Raw genomic sequence first — 26,555 nt, 5'->3', positions numbered from 1 at the left:
TTTGCAAGAATTCGGCAACAGTCAAAGAAAGTTTGCCAGGTGAACTTTCCAGTAGTGATGAATGAATCAATGAGACCGTTCTGCCCCAAGAAACAAAGCAATGATGTTCTTGGGCGTCTTTTGAATTCACCTCTATATAGAATCCGTTTTCCTATTGGAGCATACCCTTTGTTTCTCAACATGTCTCGCGAATCAAATGATACTTCATCAAGAAAAACCAATTGATGAATATCCCAGGTGAAAGAAGAAAGTTCGAAGTAGAAATTAATTATGTTTTCTTGGCGAATTTGTATTGCGCGCCTTTCGATAACCTTCCAGGTGAAACCTTCCGCATGTAGTATGTTAAGAATTGACGACTTGCTTATTGATTGGTTAAAGTTTTGTTGAAATAAATCTCGTGCTTCATCCAAGTACAGTACCGGTCTACATTCATATAGATTGATTATCCATTTTCTTTGATGCTCCGGAAACTTCAAATAAACTTTTTCCCTCTGCTTCCGCGAGTAGAAACCTTGGCTTTCATATCGTTCAACCCAATTTACGATTGTTGAATAATGCTTTGCATATATCCTGGATAGCTGAAATTTCGTCAAACCCAGGAAATAGTATCCATACATACAGTGCATAATAGTATTTACTGTCGCTTGTTTATGAAACACCTCATCTCTGATTTCAGCCATTTCTATCTAAAAAAATAATATTAGATTTAACTAATTGGGTTTAAAATCATGAAAATGTAACTCACATCACTTACTGAAAATGTTATTCGTTTTGCTCGTTAATTGCAAGGTCTGGACTGGATCACATATTTATTTTCAACAGAAAATTCGTTTGAAAAGTTAGTATGCACTTTCAGGTTGCGTCTAATAATTTCCGGATTCGACACGACTTGAACCTAAGTGACAGTTCAATAATTAGCAAAGAACCTTGCACGCAGAGCAAGATTACTTTTGATGGATTCGACTCGAGTTGAGCTTAAGTGACAGTTCAATAATTATCAAAGAACCTTGCACGCAGAGCAAGATTACTTTTGACGGACATCAAATCGTTTAATATATGTCTTATTGAAAAGCCCAACGGTTCGGGTAATTTTCAATTTTCGAAACGTTATTTCTTTTTAACTTTTCTTCCAAATAATTTACTTTAATTTCGAGATATGAGAACTAAATGGTAGAACTGTCAAATCGAAAAAATAACACTATGAATATCGGAAGTAGTTCATTTTCATTTATTGTATTTAGCTTGAAATTCAAAAATAAATTAAGCGTGAGCTCCGTGAAATTTGCAAATCTAAAATAAAAAGATTTTTGTTAATTTTCCGTTATGCGAACGCATTTTCTTCTAATTGATTCTTAAACTAATAGGTTTAGTACCCGGTTTAGTATAAAAATAACAATTTATTTCACATCAAATCTATTCATCTTTGTAACCCCAATTCCTCGGGTTTTTCGAAATAATATCTGAACTAATGTTATCATTTTGTAATTAACTTATTGTTCTGCAACTCCAACCAATGTTCCGCATATTGATTCCGAAAGCGCTGTAAATCTTCTCGTGTGGAGCATGAACCACAAAAGTTTCCGTCTTCAATTTCAATTTACGACATCCTGTTCAAAAACCAAAGAAATAAGCTTATTAGAAAAAAGGACAAAGGATTATAGGACAACTTATTTTTGCTGTCAAAAGTGTTCTGTACATACCTTGTTTGTTAAATATTGTCCTCTTCTGATTCGAATAACAGTATTCCAGTGCGGCCCGGCTTGCTGTTTGGATATCAGTAGGAATGTCTGCGGCTTCCAAGCCCTCTCTCATTATTTGCTCCCAGAAACAGATCATGATTGAAAGAAAGGCTTTGCTAGTCTTCCCGTTCCTGTTATCCAGAAAATTGCCGAACGTTTCTGTAGATGATGCAATGCAGCTAATGCCTCTGATAATCCATCGATTCGAAATCGAAAACATTAACGAGCAGAAGTTCTACCTAAGTATAGCGAAATAGACAGGAAGTACTACTGCAACAGGTTCTTCAACGTTGTACTTATTTTCATAACTAACCTTGTAGAAAAGATGTCGATTAGATAAACGTTATTGAAGCCAGTTCCGCCTGAGCTTCCGTTTAATTGAAACCATCACACATCTGGAAGATAGCCTACTAATTCCGATAACTTGATCCGGAAAATCAAATACTTTTAACATTGAGCACGACAGAATATTAATACAACTCGTGAAAATATGCAAATCAAAAGCAAAACAAAACAATGCAGTCAGCTCAGATCAGAGATCACATTGGGCGCGGTTATTTGAGATTATGGTCAAAAACAGAATAGACATATAATATTGATCGTTAAGTTCATATACCAATATGTGGAAAGTCTATTTGAAATATAGTAAATAGTAATGAATTATGTATTAATGGGTACGCTTCACAATAAAATATTATGGGCATCTTTTTGTTCTGAAAAACAAATTGAGGATCCGAAAACATTATAGCCATCTTGTATTCCATAGTTTCGTTTCAAATTTTTCAGCATGTTGAAAGTGCAAAAATGAAATTTTGTCGAGTGTACTGCCGTTTGACGTTTGCGGAACGACTCCGACTGTCAGAACTATCGTACCCCAGTTCGAATTTTTCTATTTTATCGCAATAGGCACAGAGCTGATTTTAGCAACGCAACGAATCTGTCAAATCGTACAGTGACAGCATTGTCATAATGTGAAGTATTTGTAAAGTTAGTACCTATGAAAGGCATAGAGCTATTCAGGCAACACCGGGTTTTTCATGATGAAATGGATTCTGTCTGATCGCTGCAGCATTGGTAGCAACATAGCAAAATGTGATTAAGTAGAGTCCTTAAAATATCATGCAGAAATTTCATCCATTTCATATTACGTTGCAGTTTGTTGAGCACATCTGCTGCGCCCATTCAATTATATTCCAAATACACATCTGAGAATAAGCTACTTATCCCACATTACTCCCAGATGGCTGACTTGTCCCACATTACTCCCAGATGGAACTGAAGAGATGGCGCACGACTCGGGATCCTTGGGAAATCCGAAAATGAAAAATATATCTTCCAGTAGCAGCAATTTAGAATATGGAATAGTGGTTCTGTACGAGTACAACGTCTAAGCATATCAATTAAGTTTCGGATAAGATTTATAATACGAAAGTTGAACTGTAAGTTTGAGAACAAAACAATACTACATTTGCGCCACCGTTAACAATAGCTTATACGCTACGCTTCTAACAATATTGTATACAGGTTTTCTTTATTAATCAACTAAGCTGTAGATAGGGTCTTCTTGATGCATAATTTTGCAACCAAAACCTAAAATAAGAAAAGAGTTAATTGATACGAATAATAGTGAGGATGGAATTATTCATGCCCACTGATTTGTTGATAGAAAAATAAACAACTCTTTTGATGTCCTTGGTAACGTAAAAAATCCATGTTTGCTAAGATAAAAATTGCAGTTCATCGTTGAAGAAGGTGTGTTGCAAAAATGATCAAATAATACCTTCTCATAAAATTGAATAGCAATCGACTTTATTTCGATTGAAATTCGCTGCCATCGTTAGCTGTGAGACACCCCTTGATTTGATATATTTCAGGGACATTTTTATAACTTATTTAAAACGATTATAAAAAATCAAATACATTACTGTAGATGCTATGATTGTTACAACTTTGAAACCTTATAGATCATATGTTAGATAAGAATGCATGAAAGGTGCATTTGTAATGTCTGCCGTACTTTATGATTAGAAGAAAAGCTAATGAATGTTTACAATCATCATATCGGTAATATGTATGCATATCTGTAAATTTTGTCGTGCGCTCTTTAATTATGGTGAACATGAAGATTTTAGTTCTCTATTTTCCAAGCGCCTCCTGGAAACTGCAATATAATTTTTAGAAAATTGAAAAAATGTAGTTTAATATATGGCCATATTGGTTTACCAGTCTTAGGTATAGGGTTACCAAATGCAAAAGAGCATTCCAACGAGTTGGGACTACATTTATACGGAAGAAGCTTTCGGAAAATCAATCCAGTACTAGTCGACCCGGCAGACGTTGTCCTGCATAGTAGGCGAAAATGCGCGCTGTGAACTGCCCATGCAAAATTTCCATATGAATCTTAATTTTAGTATTTCACTATTTAATCGACTTTAGTAATGATTTTCGCATGAGGAATTATCATATAAACCCGTCGGAAACGATAACGAACATATCTGCTGAAGGAATGAAGAAAATCCATCCAGCCGTTTTCGAGTTATGCGGATACGAACACAGACCATTTCATTTTTATTATATAGAGAAGAAGGAGATAAGATTTTTTTCGCAGGATATTATAATTTATGTCGCACGTTATAAATCTACAATTTAATAATATAACTAAAACACATATAGGTACATGGGTTAGTCGAAAAGGTTAAGTATGTGAAACATTGTCGAATTTTAAATAAGCATAACTATGCAAAGTTATCCTATTATGGTAAAACCGGGACTAATTGGACGCAAATACTTCTTCATCTGTCCTCAATCTAAATCTTTGATCGGTCTTCGGGCACCGGAAATGCTCCTGGTTTTCCGAGGGCATGTTAAAAACGCATTTTTTCTGCTTGTTATTTTAAGAGGCGTTTACTTTCACCATGTTTTATGTTTTCCTTAGCTACTACCTATGACTTGCCTATAATTTGCCGAACAATGCTGGCTGCAGATCAAGAATCCATCAAGAATACGCCACCCCTTGAAATTTGGGTTGGGATCTTACTGTACATTCTGAACGGATGTCTTTTTCGCAAGCACCCCGAATCTGTTGCAAATTGGGTTATATTTAGAAAAATATTTATATTCATGTTCATTTCAAACTTAAATAGATTAAAACTCTCATACTAGAAAAAGATTTCATGACCTTGATTTTAAAAAATCAGCAATTTTTTATTGCCCGATAAAGCCGATGAACACTGGGGATATGAGGAATTGGATGACTACAGTTTCAAACTTCTGTATTTTCTCATTTATTTACATTTCTTGATATGGCAGCCCTATCCATGTCTGCTGTTTTTAAATTCTTGCGCTATATAAGTCTATTAAGTATCAGATTTAGAAAACTGAATTATAGCTCGCTGTGATTGAATGGTATTAAATAAGTTTTTCGGTAACAATGACAAATCGAAGTTAGAAAATTTTGCGCTGTAATATATTTTCTGTTTATTGACGGTGGAAACTGTTGATCCAGTACAACTTTAATAATAGTTTTGGAATAAACTATTCAAAGAAGGTAAGCGAATATATGTAATGCACTTGTTGACGTTTTCTCAAGACTACCATGACAAGGTCTCGCTATTTAGACCCTTCATAGAGAGCAATCCCATTGAAGGCCCCTTATCAATAGGAAATCAATCCTTTCTTGAGAAAACAGAACAGTAATACTGTTTTTGGTCATGCATCGGAGCCCTAGCCACATCCTTGTCTTGCTTCTAGAATATCACCAGTGAAACTCTTAAAATCCGTGATTTAGCTCTATCTAGCACCAGCACTATAATCAAGACGTATAACATCTGGAAAACTGGGTTTGCTATTTTCGTATAGTGATGTGTTGTAGAATTTCGGAACTGCTCATGTAATTAATTGGATGAACCAGTAACCAGCTTCGGATCGTGGCGTTTAAATTAAAATCAATAGTGTGCATAAAAAAGTACATAATACACAGAAAACAATGAATTTAAACCTTCAACCATTCTGACGTTTTGTATACAAACAAGTCTATATATAGACTTGGAAACTACTCAACCGTTCGACGTGAAAAATTGTATTCAGAGGTTTTTGTGACCGGGGAAGGTTCTTAAGATGGTTCGCGACCCCTCCCCGTTATGGAAAGGGGGGCTCCCATACAAATGAAACACCAATTTATTCATTACTTGAGAAATAATCAAGTAAATGGAACCAAATCTGCAATGTGGAGGTTAAAGGAAGGGAAGATATGTTTCTGGGGTACTTTGAAACCCATCCTTCTTCGGGAAAGAGGGCTCTCATACAAATGAAACAGAAATTTCTGCATAACTCGAGAACTAATCAGAAATTAAATTAATTTTAGGCGAAACGACGTTCGTCGGGTCTGCTAGTGCAAAATACAGGTATACCTCGATTATATGGACTTTTTCGATGCAAAAAAGTCCATATAATCGAATTTTCTGTATAATCGAAGCAATTTTTTTTCTCGAAATTTGAGTTATACGATGAAATAAGTCTTAAAAGTTGAAAGAAAATACCCATATATTGCCTTGGGCTAATTGGCTAATTTGGTTTGGGCTAATTTTATGATGACTCAGTAGATGATGTTTTTTTTATAAGAACGTAACCTTTTTCCAGCCACTAGTTTCTAAGATTACGTTAGTAATGAAGACTTCGCCAAGCTTAATGTGAGCACACTAATATTCTTGTTCACGAGTTCTAACTACAGTGCCTTCCTGTTTCAGCAACAAGGCAAACACTGAGTGGTCGAGAAAGCTATATGTTCGCTTCAAAAACAAGTTTTATATAGAAGGACTGACACTTGTCCTCTTTTTATTTGATCGCAGCAAATTGAAACCGATGGAAAATTTTGTCCTATTGCCTCCTATTGAAAATTGGCCGGATTGGACTATGGGCTCAGAAGATATGGCCAAAATCCATTTGTTTATGCAAAAATCGCGTGGAACAGTCTCTCTTTTCTGACACTTATCTTTAACAGATCTCCTTGCAACAAGTTGCGTTTGATTGATATTCTTAAAAATAATTTAAATGAATGTAAATAAGGGGTTCTATTTTTACAAGAACCAATTGACATGCACGTGAGCACACACGCTGTTGAATTTTGTATAAGACTAACGAAAAACACATCGCTCACATTACACAGCATGAACGAGTTTGCATGAGCGGTTCAGGATCACGCTTTACTGAAAGGTTAAGCAGCAATTCACATAACATAAGTGGATCTTAGAACAAAATCCTCATCAAAAAGTTGACCCCCTTTCGGTGGGCCAAAACTGTTATAACGAGCGTCGGGAACATCGTTCTGTCATTCTCAAATGTAAACAAATACCATATGATCAGAAAATTAGAACACTTTGTTTCAAAGAGTACAAAGGTCAGGATAGACAACCTATGTGTGGAGAAATTCAGTTTTAGCATGCATATATTTTAAACATTATCGAGAAATGGGAGATAATATCCAAAAACAAATCTCTTTTGCGCTTCTCACAACAATGGACAAGATATAAAATTAATATCGACATTTTCTTTATCTAAAACAGCTATTTTCAGGCGATTTTATAACAATATCTTTTTTATACCGATTACTAGTATCGAAAATGAAATGATCTTAAAACCGGTTCAATAAGTTTGTTTATGAATTGAAGAAAATTGAAGTTTTTTCAAAAAATATTAATTGAGATGTCGTTTAAAACTGTTCTACATTAGAAACTAATCTGTGAATATGCAGTTTTCGTTTTTTTCAAAAGGATGGCGAGGGATACATCAATGTTGGTTTACAAGTTGCAAAAATGAGTTGTGAAATGAAATGAGAAGTAAAAACCAAACAGTTTTCAAAATTAAAGTTTTATTATTGACTAGATGTCAATCGTGTTAATACTTTTATTCCGTAGAGACTGCAATGTTGAATACATGTCGAGTCAAGTCGAGTCAAGTACGAGGCACTGAAGACGACCACACAGTTGTGGTCGAAATACGTATCTGCAAAGATATCGAAAATTAATTGGTGGAATTAAATGAAGAGTACTTAATCCGTCTTAGACGGTTGAATACATTCCACTAAAAGAGCTAAATATATTTTTCTGACAATGGTCTATGTTAACTATTTGAAGCAACGAAGTTCGATTCTTTTATTTGACATTTTTCGCATGGTTACGCAGAAAGAAAGATTTTAGCTCAAGAACAGAGTGTTTCTTTACTATGTGCGTCTCCGTCTTCTTCCTCTGTGTCTAGTGGGCTTGCATTGTTGCTTACTTTTCTGATTCACAGTGACCGGTTAACGGTGATAACAAGATCTACGAATACAAAACGAGCTGTCTTTCCTCAAGATCGGTAAATTTTTTTATCAACTAGTCGACCCTGCAGACGTTCTACTGCATAGTAGGCGAAAGTGCGCGTTGTGAACTGCCCATGCGAAATTTCCATACGAATCTCATTATTTTCGCATGAGGATATATCGGAAACGACAACGAATCTGCTGAAGGAATGAAGAAAATCCATCCAGCCGTTTTCGAGTTATGCGGATACGATTTAATTTTTATTATTTAAAGATATTATTTACATCAACATCAGCACTTTAAACCATCAATATGGAAGAATTGGGTTACAAAACTGTAAAACAATAAGACTTTTTTGAGGAATGTCTTTACCTGTCATAAGACGAGTTTAGTACTATTCAATTTTATTCCACCACGACGTTGTATCTAAAAAAAAATGTTAGCTAATTTTGGTGTGAATAATAATCAGATAAATAGTAAAAATCACGCAACCCCTTGCTAATTCAATACTGTTATACCATATCTTTTGACGTTTTGAAGTTCCGTATAACACATTCAATCTGTTATAAGGGTACAACTTTTGCTACCCGAGTTACACATATGTTATGTGAGCAATTGATTTAAGAACTGCTAACTCACACTAACTGGTGGCAACATTTATTTAGATATTTAGACTGCTCGAAGATTTTTCAGTTCTTTGCATTCAAATCATTATCAAGTTCGTCCAGAAGAAATAATGCCAGATTTGAAAACCATTTGAATCTTTATGTATCACATATTGAAATAAACTCTTCCAGTATCGTGGATATACTTAAAAAATCAGTCTCAGTGGGTCCGATTTGCTGGATGTTAATGCATCATCAGCCCTTCTAAACTTAATTCCATTCACCGAAAGCAGAAAAAGGTTGGAAGCAAAGATCTACTAGCTAAATATGGCAATCTCATCTCATCACTTGCTTCGCATACTGTCAGACTGACAACTAACTTCACGTTTCCGTATGACAGAGAAAAAAATATAAAAAACCAAAATATAAAAAAACAAAAAATATGCGTTATTTTTCAGCACCTATTTGTAGGGACGTGGCCGTAACTGTTGCTGATTAAAGATTTGTATATTTATTATAATATACAAGGAAATTTGCAACGTGGAAATGGTAAATCAATAGAGCCAACTGAACATATGACTCAGAGTGCACTTTCATATATAACATCGAAAACATACCTTACGTTCCTTTCTTTGCCCCAATGTACCTTAATAAATATAGAATCAATGTAAAATATGACTTGCAATATTCAACATCTTTTTAAAACCCAAAAAAAAAAAATTTGGGCGAAAAAAAAATGTCCATATAATCGAGGGTCCATATAATCGAGGTATGGCTGTAATAAGCATTTTTAACCTTGTAATAAGCAAGTTATTGCCTAGGATAAGGTTTACAATTATCCGTTGGTGCATTTTTGCGGAATTCCCACTTAACGCAACGTTTTGGGAAAAATTTCTCGGGGCGTCGCTCCAAGATAGAAGGTGTTTTGATTTTCTGGTTTCGTTTGCCTGCTGCCTTTGTTCAACTTAAGTAAAATTGCAACCAACCAAACAGCAACCCATCTTTATTTTTCGTATGTTCGAAATCAACAGCCACTTGTCCCAAGTGGGCTGAAAACAGCATCCACCAATAGAGCTCATATTGGGAAAATTAGCCAAAGTTTTATCCATTTTGCTCGACACTTTTAGTGTCTTAAATGAAAAGTTATGGGCAATTATCGTTGTTTTTAACTACTTGGCGTAAAAATCAAAAGCAGGCAAGTCGCCAGATAGCATAATATTGGTTAGAGATCCAATATATGCTGATGTACAACAATAAATATGCTCCACCGCAGCATAATAGGCTAAGGTTTGAGCCATATAACCTATTCATCAGTAGGTATTTATTTGATTTACAATAAGATAGTTATTTTCTAAGAAAATTCAACTCCATTTTATTCCGGACATAGCTACAAGAGATCTCAGACCTCGGTGAAGGCACGGTAACACCGATCCCAATTTCGAAGAATTTTTTGTCAAATTTCGGAAGAATTCCCAGTTGAAATTAAAAAGAAACGCTATCAATTTCCCGCGGCAGTTAAATTTCAAAAGATTTTCCATGGAAATTCCAAAAGATTAGGAAATTTCAAACGTGTAAACAATTAAGCTTTTCAGAAACAACTGCACTCGACTCACTGTGACGAGGTGGACTCAACCGGCAGACACAGAATGTCATATTCGAGGCGGATGAATTTTCGACGACAGAATGGGTTTTAAGCCTCCTGAAAAGGGTTATTATGTAATTTGTATACACACAGTCGCGGGGAAATGGTTTGTTGCATAATACTGACTACCGGGCCGGCTCGGTACGTTTCAGTAGAATGAATGAAGGACCTCGCGGATAGATGCCATTTACTCTATTCCGCTTGCCAGTGTGATGACGGCGGATGAGTGCTTCGGAGCCGTGCGCAGCATTATCAGTTTGTGCACAAAAATAAAAGAGCATTCCGCCACCAGCAGTTTACAGCAAGTAGGAAATAGAGTCGCGGTGCCTGTTTCACTATGGTGCCCTTTTCTCTCTGTCTCTCTCTCCAGAGGGCTTGAATTTTCACGGACCAGCGGCAACAACGTTTTCAACCGCCCTTATCGTCGTCCTCGTCGCATGTTTTGTTTTTACCGAGGTCTTTCCATAATTGGTTCCTGTTTGCAACAACTGCGCATAATTGGTTGATGTGTAGGCAGGATTCTATCTGCGGGCTGCTGCACTTCCAGAATCGCAGCACAATGCGTCGGAATTTTAATTAAATTTGAGTGGAATAGGTTAGGCTCGCTCCGGCGCTGGCGGTGCTGGCAGTTAGTAAGAATTCCTTAGAACTTGAATGAGATGCTTTAATAGATGTAGATGCAAGCAGTTGCAAAATATGTTTGTTCAGCATGAGTTAAAACCCTTACGAGTGATGAAAAAATGGAATTGTAAGCGGAACAAAATTCTACGGAATGTTTTTCGGCGAAAGGCATATAATCAACATTTGCAAGCGGGCTTGATAGTCATATGGCTACTGCTTCTGCCTCATACGCAGGAGGTCGTGGGTTCAATCCCAGGTCCGTTCCATTCTCCTTCTTTGTATCTTTCTCTTTATTTCTCATGTTCTAGCAATCGCTAGAACTGGAAATGGACTTCCATACCGTTTCCATTACTATTCCTATACCTTCAACTTGAGTATTCTATAGAGTGGGGCGTCATGGTCATTTTTTTCAAATCAATGATTTTTCGAAGCCATTCTGGGTCCTGAACAACTGTGCAGAGTTTGGGACCGATTGGTTGCTTCCTCGCTTTCTGCATTGCGTTTAAAGTTTGTATGGAAATAAGTATGGGAGAACGTATATTTTTGCATTTCTACTACTAGAGGTTTTAGTTCATCGTAAACCAAGTGGCACATGACGTTAAAGTATAACCAAAAGGATATCGAAAAACTTTGCTGAAGAAGGCATGTTGCTGGAACGTCCACGAAAAAAATTATAACGCTTCGAAGATTGAGTGTTCAAACCATATGCTAAAAATCATTTATTCTGCCAGCACTGCCAAACTACGTGGAGCAATAATTTAACTGAGTGTTTATTTCAAAATTATTGATTTTATAGGACTTTGCAGCTAATGGGAGATATTCGGAATGATTTCACAAAGTAAAAACACCTACTAGAAGGAAAATGGGTTTTGCCCTCTGGCAATTACAGGTTGTCCGGTAGTGCTGGCAGAAACATTGATTTCTTGCATATGGTTTAAACAATCAATTTTCGAAACGTAATAACATTTTTTGTAGACCTTCCAGCTGCGTACCTTCTTCGGCAAAGTCTTTCGGCATCTTCCAGGCTATATGCTAACGTATTGAGTCACGTGATTGATGATAAATTGAAGCCGCTAAGAGCAAAAATGTAAAAAAGAACGTTTTCCCATACTAATCTCCATGTAAACTTAAAACGCGATGCGGCATGCGAGGTCGCAACCAATCGAGCCCATATTTTGCACAGTTGATTGGGGTCCCAAAACGATTCAGAAAAACCTTGATCTCACTTGATCGGACGAAGTTTTCGTTTTCCCATACAACTGCGCCCCACTCTAGTATTCTATCTCAGTAATCTGCTAGAATTGGAAATGAACTATAGAGCTCGTTTCCTACATCCAATTAGAAATTCCATCAGTTACCTTCTCCTATCTATCACATTGGCAGCTCGTTAACCAAGACGGACCTCTGCCTCTCCAACCTAACCCAGAAATTCCAACAAATTCCGCATGAACTCGTGGCAAGTGCAGAGGTATATTCGGCTTGCAGTGGGCGAGTGATTGCATCATCATTTCCTCCCCTTCCCTATATTGACTTGCATTCTGACGTGGCAGGCGCCAGTATGACCTAACAAATGAGATCACCAGTACTTGTACATTGAAGATGTGTGCTAATCCCAAGCAAACATCTGTTGGTTCCCTGTGCAAGAACAGCTGATCTGGTCATAATGGAGTAGCAACTACGAGCAGTCAATCAAGCTCAAGCTCAAGCTCAAGAAAGGCATATAATCAACATTTGCACTTATTTTGTACAATCTACGGATCATTATTACACCCAACCGTTGATTGTTAGATTTTCTCTTACAATTCTGTATAAGAACTTACCAAAACCTGTATAAGATCTGGGCATATGGTAGATTCTTATGGTGGTAGATTCTATATGGTTTTGGTAGATTCTTATACAGAATTGTTAGAAAATATTGCAGTCGCTGGTTGGGTGTATACAGGAGAAAAACATGCCCTTAAAGAAGAGATCTTCTACTCATTTACCTCAGCCTGATCAACAACGTGATTTCAAGGAATGTGTGTTTTAATTTTTGTTTTCATTGCTGCTATGAGACTAATAATTATTTTTTGGGTAAAAATTATATGCAGAGTAACATCCTCAAACAGCGTCATTCTTTTTTTGTTTTGTTCAATTTTTTGTTTTAAATCTTAAAAAAAATCAATATTCATGACGGTACGTATTCTGGAGAGCCGGATTGAGTTTGACGGACATATGACGAGCTAAACAAATTGAGAGTTATGAGATTTGGTTGTGCTTGCGCTTAGAACAATCTTTGGTGGAAGGATACAATGGGTGGCGACATATTGCAAAAATGCAAAGCTAATTATCTTTTCTTATGCGACTATTACAAGACGACATGGACCACAGAATTCTAGATGGGCGGACCAGATTGAACTAATAGAGGATGTTGTGGGACATGCAGAGAAGCAGCTACCAGTAATTTGGCAAACTATCGCACACGCAAATCGTAACCTTCTGACATGGGCTGATCGTAAAACAGAGTTCAACTTCGATAATCCTTGTAAGTATAAAGGAAAAACAGAGTAGAAATGGAGATGGATTCTAAGTACAACGGTTGATTCATGAAGGAGTTTAGTAGCGATATTTTGGCTTGATGGATTCCCATTTATTTGTAAAAGAATGAATTCAGTATAAACGCGGCATCAGCTACCACAGCAGTAGTACCACCGCAATTGCAGCACATGGCATCAAGTTCAAAGAGTGCACGCGGACCAACCAACAGCCCGAGCTCATAAACATAATCATTTATGATTTATTCCTTCGGAACTGGTTGCACCGCACTTCTCGTAACTCGCCCCGCACACGGATGTGCAGAATAGGAAACTTTACCCGGTTGGAAAAAGTATAATAAACAACTAACCTCCGTTCCTCGCCCAGTCCTGTTACCGCATACCATATGAAATCATAACTTCATCTTCCACACCGTCGCACAGTGACGGGTTTACAATGTTGTATATGTAGCTTTATAAAACTATGTAGCTTTATAAAACTAAAGAACTATTATACAATATTTTATGAATTACAATTATCGTAGTTTTGCATAAGAGTGATTCTAATGAAAAATATATTGAAATAAAGTCAAAATAAAAAATCTAATTTGTTTATTCAAGATCGTTCTGAAATAAGTATATTCTTTTATTATGAATTGTATAAAATTAAGATAATAAAATTATTTTTCAACTTATCCGCATATATAAAGCGAGACTATCAAGATCAATAACAGTTGAACTCGCTTTACAGCTTTGATTAAATTGAGTTGTTCCAGGGTTCCGGTAACTGTGTGCCGTCGTCGTCATCATCGTCAGTCGCCGTATCGTTCAATTAACTCCGACCAGCTCCGGAGTCCCATCAGAACCGTTTACATCAGAACGAATGGGTTCATTTTCAGCTTGTTCATCCACCCCTGCTATAAGACCGGCCGGAGACCTGATCCACACGGTTTTCTGTTTATCTTGGCCCGACCGACGACCAGTCGACCAAGCATCAGCCACACGAGAACGTGGACGAAAAAATCTCCTATATACGGTATTAAAATGCTAGCCCTGCTAATAACTGTCAGAACACATTTATGTCATTTTCGTCTCCTGCCAGTTATGCTCGCTTCCATCAGGCGGTCGTCGTGGTAGTCGTTGTTGGGAGCATATCATCTTTCATCATCGTCATCTCCGTCATCATCACCATCGTATGTTCGTCTTGCGTGTCGGCCTCGGTGTCGGATCTGGAGGACATCAAAGGAATTATCGTCTTTTCGTTCTGACCGAGCATGAGATATAGAACCTCTTTGGCTTCTTGTGACTGCTAGTTATAAAGGCTTCTGCTACTTATCGTGAGCCAAATTGAGTGAGCGTGCAAGTTTTGATGTCTCATTGCGAGTACGGAATAGTATTGAATATTGGTTTTCCGTACGGCATACAGACATGCTGGGACAAACTGACCACTAAATAAACATATCACTCGATGCCTCAAGTTTTTTGCCTTTCGTGTACACGAAGGTGTAACGAAAAGGCTATTCACTTCAAAGACGATTTTTTGAAGGCCCGGAGTCATATACAAATTGAGTTTAAATGGTGTCTGTGTGTGTGTGTGTATGTATGTGCGCAAAACATAACTCACTCATCTTTTAGGAACTTATTTTAAACCAAATTGCCTGTCACAAGTTCCATTCAACGGAGAAACCTGTTCCATTGTTTCCTATTGAAAATCTTATTATCGAATTATATGCTCAAAAGTTATGGCCAAAATATGATTTTGATAGAAAAAACACGCTAAGAAAATCTCACTCAAGTTTTTTCCAAGTACATATATCGAATGCACAAGAAAGGCACAAACACCACTAGGTGGATCAAACAGGGTTTACTATTTCACCTCTTATGCACTCCAAGTTCATAACAATGTGGGGTATCAACAACAGAATTAGGTATTATTGAGAAATAATCTCTTGCTCTGGAATTGATTCTTGATAAAAATGGCTTCCTTTTGATATATTGATCCCACTCCTGTGTAATGGAATGCGTCCTTTACGAGCTTTTTGAAATTGTGCCTCGGGTATGTATGTATGTAAAGGAAACCACTCATTGTTGCATGGCATAACCGTTAAGCAATAGACTGTCCTCCTCTTAAGATTTGATTAAATGGAAAGTATTTCGTTCTGGTTAGCATTTGGGATCAACGCTAATCATCCGTAAATCTCTTACACTTCACACAATACGAATGAAGAGCAATTCCTCGATCAACAGTAAGTTATTTACGGGAGTTGGCAATTCCACTCTCCCAACCTACATTGAACGCCCTGTATAAGGACTGTTCATTAAAGAAACACCTTTTTATCAATGGTTTAAGGTTAAAACACAGACAAACAGACATAACACTCGTCAAATATCCATCGTTCACTGATTTGCTAGTCAATTCAGTGCTCAAGAGCAAAAACAATTTTACACAAAAAAGACAATAAAAAGCAAATGAAGTTATTTCTGCATGACATATATTCATTGCTTTAAAGCATACTTTGTCGTTTATAAGTTTAAAAAGTATATGCTTCTTTTTTCAAATAATGCATTTGTCAGGCATAACACAAGGGAGAATATGTATGGCTCTCATTCTCAATATATGCAATATTCAGTTCTAGGAAAGGGAAGATATAGTTTCTTCTTTTAAATGATGCATTTTCTTGGCGAAGGCAAGGATTTTTTTTTTCATTTGTTCAATTAAGGCATTTGCTCGGTTTAATGCAAAGGAGGATATCTCGCTTAACTTTTCAAAAGGACCTAAGTAACATTTTTTTCATGATTTAATTTGAATAGCGCAATCAACAGAAAAACATGAAAGCTTTTGATTGCAGTATTCAAATTAATTCATGAAAAAAATGTTACTTAGGTCCTTTTGAAAAGTTAAGCGAGATATGATCCCTTCTTTCAAAGGATGCATCTTCCCGTCAGTTACATGAGAGAAGATATGGTTCCATTTTCCAAAGGATACATTTGCCCGACAGATGGCGAAATACGATATGGTTCCTTCTTCCAAATCAGGCATTTGCTCGGTTTAATGCGATGAAAGATATGATTCCTTCTTTCATAGGATGGCAGAAGGTCCAGTAGAAGGCAAAATAAGATATGGTTCTTTCCTTTCAAGCATTTACCTGGTTAGAGGCAAGGGAAGATGAGATTCCTTCATTCAAATGATGCATTCGCTCAGCAAAAGGTAAGAGGCGACATTGTTCCTTTATTTAATTGTTAATATTTAATAATAAAGTTTGTTTAGTTTAAGGCAAAGGAATATTTGATCCCTTCATTCAGAAAATGCATTCCCTCGGCAGAAGTCATGAGAGGAATTGGTGGCTTCACTCATGTACCCCAAATGCCATTACCCCGAATGGGACACTACCCTGAGATAGTTTTCTACTTACTATTACTATTTATAACACCCACAGATACCGATGAATCGTAAAATGACAATCTTTGAAAAGAATTTGTTTAGAACAAAATTATATAATACTTAGAGTCACTTAGAAAAACGCGTATTGTTTAATAAACATTTTTGACTTAAATTACCATTCTACGCCATTATTATGTACAGGTGTACAGTGGAAATGATACCTCTTAAAATGAAACCATTTGTCCAGTATAAGGTAAACAGAGGAGGAAATGCCTTTTTTCAAATGAACCCATTTGCCCGGTTTGAGGCGAACGGAGATGATCTTCTTCTTCTTCAATGACATTACATTCCCCTACTGGGACATTGCCGCAGCTTGGTGTTCTTTCAGCACTTCCACAGTTGTTCACTGCGAGGTTTCTAAGCCAAGTTACCATTTCTGCATTCGTAAATCGTGAGGCTAACACGATGATACTTTTATGCGCAGGGAAGTCGAGACAATTTATAAACCGAAAATTGCCTAGACCGGCACCGGAAATCGAACCCAGCCACCCTCAGCATGCTTTTCCTTTACAGTCACGCATCTTACGGCTAAGGAGGGCCCCGGAGATGATAACGCCTTCTTTTAATGAACGCACTTGTCCAATATAAGCCAAACAGAGGATAATGGTTTAAGGCGAACACAGGTGATAATGCCTTCTTTAAATGAACGCATTTGCCCGATATAAGGCGAACAGAGTTGATAATGCTCGGTATAAGGCGAACATAGTAGATAACACTTTCTTTAAATGAATACGTTGGCCCGGTTTAAGGCAAACATATTTGATAATGTCTTTTTTTACGCCTGATAAAAAGCGAACAGAGTTGATAACGCGTTCTTCAAATAAACCGCGTTTATCCGGTTTAACGCAAACAGAGTTGATAATGTCTTCTTTAGATAACAAATAGGCTGGATGTAAGGCGAAGTTTCTAATACCTTCTTTTAATGAACGCATTTGCTCGGTTTAAAGCGAACAGAGTTGAAAATGCTTGCGTTTTAAAAAAATGTGTTTGGCCGGTATGAGGCGATCAGAAGAGATAACACCTCTTTTAAATGATCGCGTTTGCAAGGTATAACGAAACTATGCCTGTTCCTTGCCATGGGAGCAACAAGAATATTCGACGAACAGAACAGATTTTCTTATTCTAGGGTCTTGTGGTCATTATAAATAAATTTCTATTCGTTAAATTTTTTTCACTGAAATAAACAATAAATTTGAAATCAGGACTACTTGGGGTACTGGCTCATTCGGGATAATGGCGTTCGGGGTAGTGGCCTTTGGGGTAATGGCATTATGGCTAATGGATATATGGGTAATGTCATAGAGTCGGAAAGGTTCCTTCTTTGATTTCAGGATTTGCTTGGTTTAAGACACGGGAAGATATTTCCTTTCTTTCAAAAGGTGCATTTGCCCGGCAGACGGCAAGAAACGATATGATTTCTTCCTTCAATTCAGGTATTCGCTCGGCTTAAGGAAAAGGAAATAATGATCCCTTTTTAAAGGATGCATTTGCCCAGCAGAAGCCAGAGAGGATATGACTCCTTCTTTCAATTCAAGCATTTGGTTCGTTTGATTCAATGCAATGGGAGATGTGATCCTTTCTTAGAAACCGTTTGCTCAAGTTCTCTGGCTTGCCCTGACAGAAAAAAATCCAATGTCAATTAAATTTAATGCTGATCTATCTTGCTAGTAGGTGCGTCAACATTTCAAATGGTCCCGTTTTGACAGGAAGCTTCTTTATTCTCAATTTGTCATGCCGTACAACTCCGTTCCCAATTATTGCCCATATGAAGGAAATCACGTAACTGAATGGCTTAACAAATCTTACTTATCTATTACACAGCTCAAATAAAAATTATGCCAAATGACCTTCTGCCAAACGGCCATTATGCCAAACGAAATTATGCCAAATGACTTTATGCCAAATGGGGTACAATCGAGATATATGTCAAATTGGATATCAATACACTTCCAGGGCCATAATTTTTCACTTTCACACTGAGCAGAGGACAGCTGTGCCCGATTATGTGTGATACATCCAAACCGAAAAATTTGGAAAGAGAGCATCCATATATTATCTAACGCTTAGAGGATTGAGGAGGTGTTGGCTGAAGTGTGACAATCCATACAAAGCATTTAGATACTACCACCCACTTTCGAACATATCTGTTCTAGAATCAATTTACTCAACCCATCTGATATTTGACCTCCGTGATTAAACCTTTGTTTTGATACTTCTATTACCTTGAAGAACCACATTTTGCTTCTTCTGTATCACTCATTAACGTCATCTTGTAATCACAAATCGCTCCAGTAATTGCGATCGATTCAAATTTGAGAATCGACTTACCGATACAAAATTCGTTTCCGCACTACAACTCACTCACTCTCTCTCTCCCCGCTAATGCATTAGCCTCTCATCTGCCTAACCCAGCAAGAAATGTATCCCCGTTTTCACCCATTCAAAAATACAGGCTTTTGAAAATGGCGGATTTTTTTCAAGAAAAGCAGTGATAAATCTGCAATCCATGCTCTAGAACTTTGTGGAAGACATAATTCCGATAAAAAATAAAACTTACAAAGACCAATCAAAATATTTGTTTTTTGGGGTCATCCTAACGTTATTATTTGAAACTAACATATCTAATGATACAAATGGCATAGCACAATGGTTTCTTCAGCAAAGTTCCTTCATTTACAAATTTTCACCTAGCAGATGATATTTAATCAACAAAGCGTCTTCAGCGAAGTCAAAGCTTATTGTGTACGCTGTATGTTGATGTTTGTTGCAATAGGGTGGTCCCACTACATTTTGAGATAAAAATTTTAACTTCCGTATCATCAATTTTAGCATTTTATGGTAATCTAGTTGTTCCTAGTTGTTGAAAATAGGTAAATAAGGAACAACTAGAACACCATAAAATGCTAAAATTGATGATACGGAAGTTAAAATTTTTATCTCAAAATGTAGCGGGACCACCCTATTGCAACAAACATCAAAATAAGGCTTACACAATAAGCTTTGACTTCGCTGAAGACACTTTGTTGATTAAATATCATCTGCTAGGTGAAAATTTTGCTCCTAATTCCCTGGCGTGACCCATTGAATAATGGTTGTCTTTTTGTTTGACGTTTGCATGCCAAAGCAAAACCGCGGTTCAGTAATATTAAAACAATTGTTTCGGCTCGGCATAAGTTGCGTAATCCGCCTTAAATATTAGCAGAGCTAACATCCTAACAAACATGCACCTATCTTTATATTAACTATTTTGTACTGAAGCTTCTCTTGCCAAATCCGCGAAAAGACTTTCAAATTTTCACCGAGATTTTTTTTATGATTGTGCATTTACGTTTTTAAATTGCTTTATTTTTCTACTTAAACAATATTATTCAATATTTAAATGAACTAAATCTCTTCCAAAATGCATAAATATTAGAGTGGGGCATCATGGTCATTTTTTCAAATCAATGGTTTTTCGAAGCCTTTCTGGGTCCTGAACAACTGTGCAGAATTTGGGACCGATTGGTTGCTTCCTCGCTTTCCGCATCGCGTTTGAAGTTTGTATGGAAATTAGTATGGGAGAACGTATATTTTTGCATTTCTACTACTAGAGGTTTCAGTTCATCGTAAACCAAGTGCCACATTGCGTTAAAGTATAACCCAAAGGATGCCGAAAAACTTTGCTGAAGAAGGCACGTTGCTGGAACGTTTACGAAAAAAGTTATAACGCTTTGAACATTAAGTGTTCAAACCATATGCAAAAAATCGTTTATTCTGCCAGCACTGCCGTACTACGTAGACCAATAATTTAACTGAGTGTTATTTCAAAATAATTGATCTTTTAGGGCTTTAGAGCTAATGGGAGCTATCCGGAATTATTTCACAAAGAGAAAAATCTGACAAGAAGGAAGATGTGTTTTGCCCTTCGATAACCATAGGTTGTCCGGTAGTGCTGGCAGAAACATTTATTTCTTGCATATCGTTTGAACAATCAATTTTCGAAACTTATTAACATTTTTTGTAGACCTTCCAGCCACGTATCTTCTTCGGCAAAGTCTTTCGGCATCTTCCAGACTATATGCTAAATTATTGAGTTACGTGATTGATGATAAATTGAAGCCGCTAAGAGCAAAAATGTAAAAAAGTACGTGTTTCCATACTAATCTCCATGTAAATTTAAAACGCGATGCGGCATGCGAGGTTGCAACCAAACGAGCCCATATTTTGCACATTAGATTGGGATCCCAAAACGATTCAGAAAAACCTTGATCTCACTTGATCGGACGAAGTTTGCGTTTTTCCATACAACTGCGCCCCACTCTAATAAATATGCTACTCATACTAATTTCCTATCAATGAGATGCTAATCTCCAATGATTTCAAAATGGGTCAAACCATGATACGCTTTTGCAATACAAACCCCATTAGATTTTGGCAACACGTTCGGAACATTTATGTTGTCAAACGCGAATGTTGCCAAAATTGAATGGTTTTTGTTCAGTTCAATCAAAGCTAATTGCCTATTTCCGGGGATTAAACTACCCGACTTGGACGTTAATTTATAATGTTATGAAACGCTAGATCATTTCCTAGAAGCATATCTTCAAACATCTTCACGAATTTTCAGAAGTGGCTATGTATTCCTGTATTTTTTAAAAAATATGTAATGGTTTCAATTTGACCTTTCCCGTCAACATTTTTTATTCGCTCAACCGATTTTTTATTATATTTAAGGTCAACTTCTCCAAAGAACCCATATTTTTTGACGCCGCTAAGTATTTTTAAAATTTAAAACAAAAAAACATTTTTCGGGTTTTGTTTCCAATTTTTGAAATTGTTATAGGCTTAAAAAATATGGGTTTTTTGGAAAGTTGACCTTAAATAAGCCAAACAAACGATTGAGACAATGAAACGAGATGCAACTTTTGTCGGGAAAGGTCAATTATCACTAGCTTCTAGGAATTCGAACCTTTAGCAAACTCTCAGAAACATCGCTATATTCTACCAGTAAAGCTTATGATCGTCCAAGAATTTTTCAGAGTGTTCAGTACTATCAGTACAGAAATCTTAAAAAAAAATTATACTCCAAATTTACTCAAAGACTTGCTGTCACATCCGAATGTGCTACAATCATTATTAACTAGTTCATATTTGCATAATCGCTTGTTTAGTTTAACTTCCGGAGATGAGCAGTCTAGTGACTACCGCGTCTGCCTTATAGACAGTAGGTCTGCTGGAGAATACATCACAACTTTTCTAAGTGAATACTTGATTTATACTTCTGAGGTATTCTCGGTCTCTAGTAGCATAAAAACTACACACTAACATTTCTCTCCTTTCCCAACTGACTGGCGCCATTATTGATCTATATTTCTATATAATTCACCTGTCCTGTCGGTCTGTTAACTATTATGAAATTTCAGAAATTCTCTGAGCCTCCCGGAGCTAGCAGAAATAATAACGTACTTCTAGAAAAAAATCAACAATTTTATGGAAGAGCAGAAACTATTAGAAACTTTTTTGGAATAGAAAGAATTCCTCACAGACTCTGAGGTGCTTTTCGGAAAAAAATTCTCCTTTGCAATCCCCGAAACCTCCACGATTGTCAATTTAGCATCTGATAAACTATCAAATATCTATTAAGTAAATTTGGTATTTTCTTATCATAGGGCATAATCATGGGTAGGACAATGCTTCGACTGTCCCTACCCAGGTATTCATGCGTAGGACATGTCCTATTGTCCCACCCACTCCCAGCGCCACTGCTCAAAACGAACAACGATAAAAGAAAGGCAAAAACTGTTCCGAATCATAACAAGCCATGATAACAAATTTATCAAACTTGTATACAAGTGCGAAAAAACAGAATCGGATTGGCAGCCCCCACAGAGAAGTGATGATTCTCGCTCATTTTGTGTTGGGGACCGCACAGCTGTGTATACCCCGTTAGGCATAAGTACGTTAGGCATAAGTACGTTAGGCATAAAGACATTAGACATAACAACGTTAGGCATCAAATGACCCAAAGAACAGGCTATTATATAATGAAGGCAGAATTATGCCTACCGTACTTATGCCTAACGTCACGGACCCGTGTAGGACAAGTTGAAATACATCATCAGAACCAGAGCTCCCCACGTTTGGAGCTTTTAAAAAAAAATTGTCATGGGTCTCCCGAATCAGTTCTTTATCATGACAGCTTTGTGAAAAAAGTCTCTCACGGTATGATACTTATCGTATTTGTATACAGAGATGATAAGTGAGAGACTTTTTCATTCTCTTTTGGATTCAATCCGTGAAGTAGGAATAGTTTTCTGATCCCAAGAAGGCTATTCCATTGTTGGTGACCTGTGCATATTTGTTGTTTCTCGGCCAAACACGGTGAAAAACTACGAAATGTACAATTAATTCGGTTTTCGCTGATCGGTTTTCACCTTATAACTCGTATGACCTGCTTGCCCATAACAATGAAACTGACTCCATGCTATGCGTTTTCGCTGTAGTACACAGATAATCATATTTTGTGATTCTAAATGTATTTTTGTTTCAGCAAATAAATGCAACTTTTAATTTAACTTTTTCTTTGTATTCTCAGTTGCTTTTTTACAAGTCGTTGAAATTCCAATACTATTTGCTACATAGAAAATATATGTGTAAGCAGTGTTGTTCAAGGCTCTGAATTCACGTTCTCCGGATCCAGGATGTTGGACTTCTTGAATTGCAACCACGTTCACTCCAACCTTCTGCACTCCGGGTTCATTTAGGGTCTTGACGTTCCAAGGAATTTTTTTCTGTCATTTGTCGATCAATGGAAGTAGGATATTGAGGACTAGAGCTGTATTGATAGCTCCTTCCTAGATCTGTTTTTCAGACCATTGCCTAAACTTTACTCCACACAAGTAATATTAGTCACAATTTTCTTTAAATTTTACCGCGTACGTATCATTTTTCGAGCATAGACACCAATGTAGAATGACTATATTCCTATGCACGTTTCTATTCTAAGTTCAAAGCGTGCATTGCGGTGTGAATAAAATACGGTTTATGTGAACAACGGCGGCACACCCAGTTGCCTCCCCATCACGGTGAACTTAGTCAGCATAACAGCAACGGCAGATGCAACCACCGAGTCTTAGGGAAAATTATTACTTTACCAGATATACACATTGGTGAGAACGTGTGCACTACACATATGCAGGTCCACGTCTGAAACCGGCATACAAAGTTTCCTCACAACAGAAGCAGACATTCGCTTGTTGTTTGTAGCTCCGTAGATTTTCCAGGAGCAAAGAGTAATAAAATTAAGTTTAATTTTTGTACGCGGCAGCATATTGCTACATGAAAAGGGAGCTGTTTAATGTCCGCTTTTAATACCTATGTTCAAACATCAAGCCGGTGGATAAAGCTAAGACTTATTCGAGTATAATAAAGTTTTAGTGCGATACTTGATTTAATTGTACATTTTTCCTGTTTTGATCTCAACGATGCGAATAAGTAGTGGTAACTGACGTAGCTGCATTGAATTGCCATTTGGTTTGACTAGTTGGTTGCGCTTCTTTCGAAAATTCTTGAATCATTCCAAAGCCAAACGCAAATTGCTTTAGAAATTTCAATTGCTTATTATTAAACTCTATATTAAGGAATCCACATAGATATTGAAGTTATCGACTATAACTTAAAAACCTCTCCGTTTACTAAATGATAAGATGATAAGACAATAAATATGTTTTCCTAAGAGGGTTTACGTCAAAAATTATTTACTAGTCTTAGAAGCAACCACGGAGATAATGACTTTGATTTTTATTTCATCCCAATCCCAAAGGCTGGTTGCATCTTCATGTTATCCGACATACTATATATGCATGCATTAATCCTTCCAAAAACAAAACTAGTTCCACATGGATTAAGTTCAGTTGCCGATTAACTTAAAATCCCTCCCAATGCTCGAAGCACCTCAAAGTATGCCAACGCAAGCGTGAAAAAAAGCAATCACAATAAAATGTAGACTTACGGATGATGTCCAGCTTGGCCGGCGGGGTGGCGACCCGGGCCCCGGAGGAGCGAGCCGTCGCCAGGCACACGTAATCTCCACTGTCCAACCGCTGTGAGACGCCGTTTATATGCAGATTGGACCCATTTAAATACACACGCCGGTCCAGTCGGATGGGATTGCCTGGACACAGTTCAGGACGAGAGACAGAAAGCATGGAACGAGAAAGAACGAGGGGTGAGCAGATGGTCATATAATAAAAATTAATGTTCCGCGTACACTAGGAGGAACCCCAACCGATCGAATGGCAACCGAAAACGGATGTCACCAGCAGCAAACAACAGAGCCGGCAGCATTTCGGTGTTTCGTCTGAAGGCAAAAAAGAACATCCTAACCGGAGCAGAAATTGAATTCCAAATCAAGAAGTTTCAGAACAGAAAAATTAATGCAAATTCTTACGTGCCAGTAGGGTGAACGATTCCGTCTTAGGCTCTGTGTTATTCTTGTTTTGCTTTTTTGTTCGGATTTGCTGCCATTGCATGCTGCTCTGGTGGAAAATGTTCATCCAATTGGTTGCCTCCGTTACCCGGCTTCAGTCTTTTCTTCCGTGCTCATAGCAAACTTACCGTTCAACGTCCAGGAAAAGTCGATCTCATCGTCGAAGAAAGCTCGACACTGGAACACAACCGATTCGCCCTCGTACACCTGGGTATACTTTGGCAGAACCGTAAATTGAAACTCGGAACGGACGAACGACGCTGCTGGGGAAAAAAATAAAGAAGAACAAAAAAATTCAAATTAGTCGCCGTCGACGAACAGTTTGACATCGGGAAATTCTGGGATATCATTGTCCTTTTGGCGCGGTTCTATGGCATACACCCAAAACCTATAGGAGAAATGGACAAATATGCACCATCCCATGATAATTTTTGTTCGTTTTCCTTTCAAAACCAAAAGCTTTCTATCACAGCGATTCCATGCAAAAATTGGTTACGAGTAACAATGATGGTTTTTCAGGAACATTGGATTTTATAATTTCCATATTGCCAGTGAAACACTCAAATTCTCCAAACTCTAGGACAGTTCAAATCAAGCGCGATTTGAAATACGCTACGATCTCCCGAAAAACCATACACAATTCCACTCATCCGTTTGAATCATTCCAAAATTAACATTTGGATTTGAAACCGTTTTTGGAGCATATTAATGTTTCAGTAAATTAATGAAATAATGCGAAAAACATTATAAATTAGGACGTTACAAATATTTAATTGACTTTTTGTCCTACTGGTCTCTGAAAGGTAAAGGGGGGGGGATTTTTTTTTCCTGTTCGGGTGTGCCACTGCGACCTATTATTAGATCTATTGTAGCGTTACCCGTATCCTTAGTGTTTAAGTGCATGTCGAATTACTCCAGTGCTATTGAGAAGCAATGCAGTATCGGTTTCGATACAGTTGTTGTTTTGTTTTCTCAAGACCATCATGACAAGGTCCCGCTATTTAGACCCTTCATAGAGAGCAATCCCATTGAAGGCGCGCCCCTTATCAATAGGAAATCAATCCTTTCTTGAGAAAACAGAACAGTGATACTGTTTTTGGCCATGCATCGGAGCCCTAGCCACATCCTTGTCTTGCTTCTAGAAAATCACCAGTAAACAATGAAAACCAAAATCAAATGTCTTTGAATCTATACAGTTGATTAAAAGTGAACTCGTAAATTTAAAAGCGT

General features: G+C 37.2%; 1 protein-coding gene across 1 annotated transcript; it reads right to left on the bottom strand.

Annotated features, from left to right (window-relative positions):
- Window positions 1–1,277: 1,277 nt before the first annotated feature.
- Window positions 1,278–25,588, bottom strand: LOC134202911 (uncharacterized; the record flags this gene model as incomplete). Its single annotated transcript, XM_062677919.1, has 4 exons — window positions 1,278–1,607; window positions 1,701–1,898; window positions 24,849–25,010; window positions 25,454–25,588. Coding segments are annotated over 4 exons (617 nt in total), but the record flags the coding sequence as incomplete, so codon positions are not given.
- Window positions 25,589–26,555: the final 967 nt, after the last annotated feature.

Source organism: Armigeres subalbatus, unplaced genomic scaffold (genome assembly GCF_024139115.2).
Source record: "Armigeres subalbatus isolate Guangzhou_Male unplaced genomic scaffold, GZ_Asu_2 Contig152, whole genome shotgun sequence".
Lineage (NCBI taxonomy): Eukaryota > Metazoa > Arthropoda > Insecta > Diptera > Culicidae > Armigeres > Armigeres subalbatus.
Note: the sequence above shows the minus strand (reverse complement) of the source record. Positions and strands in the feature narration are given on the sequence as shown.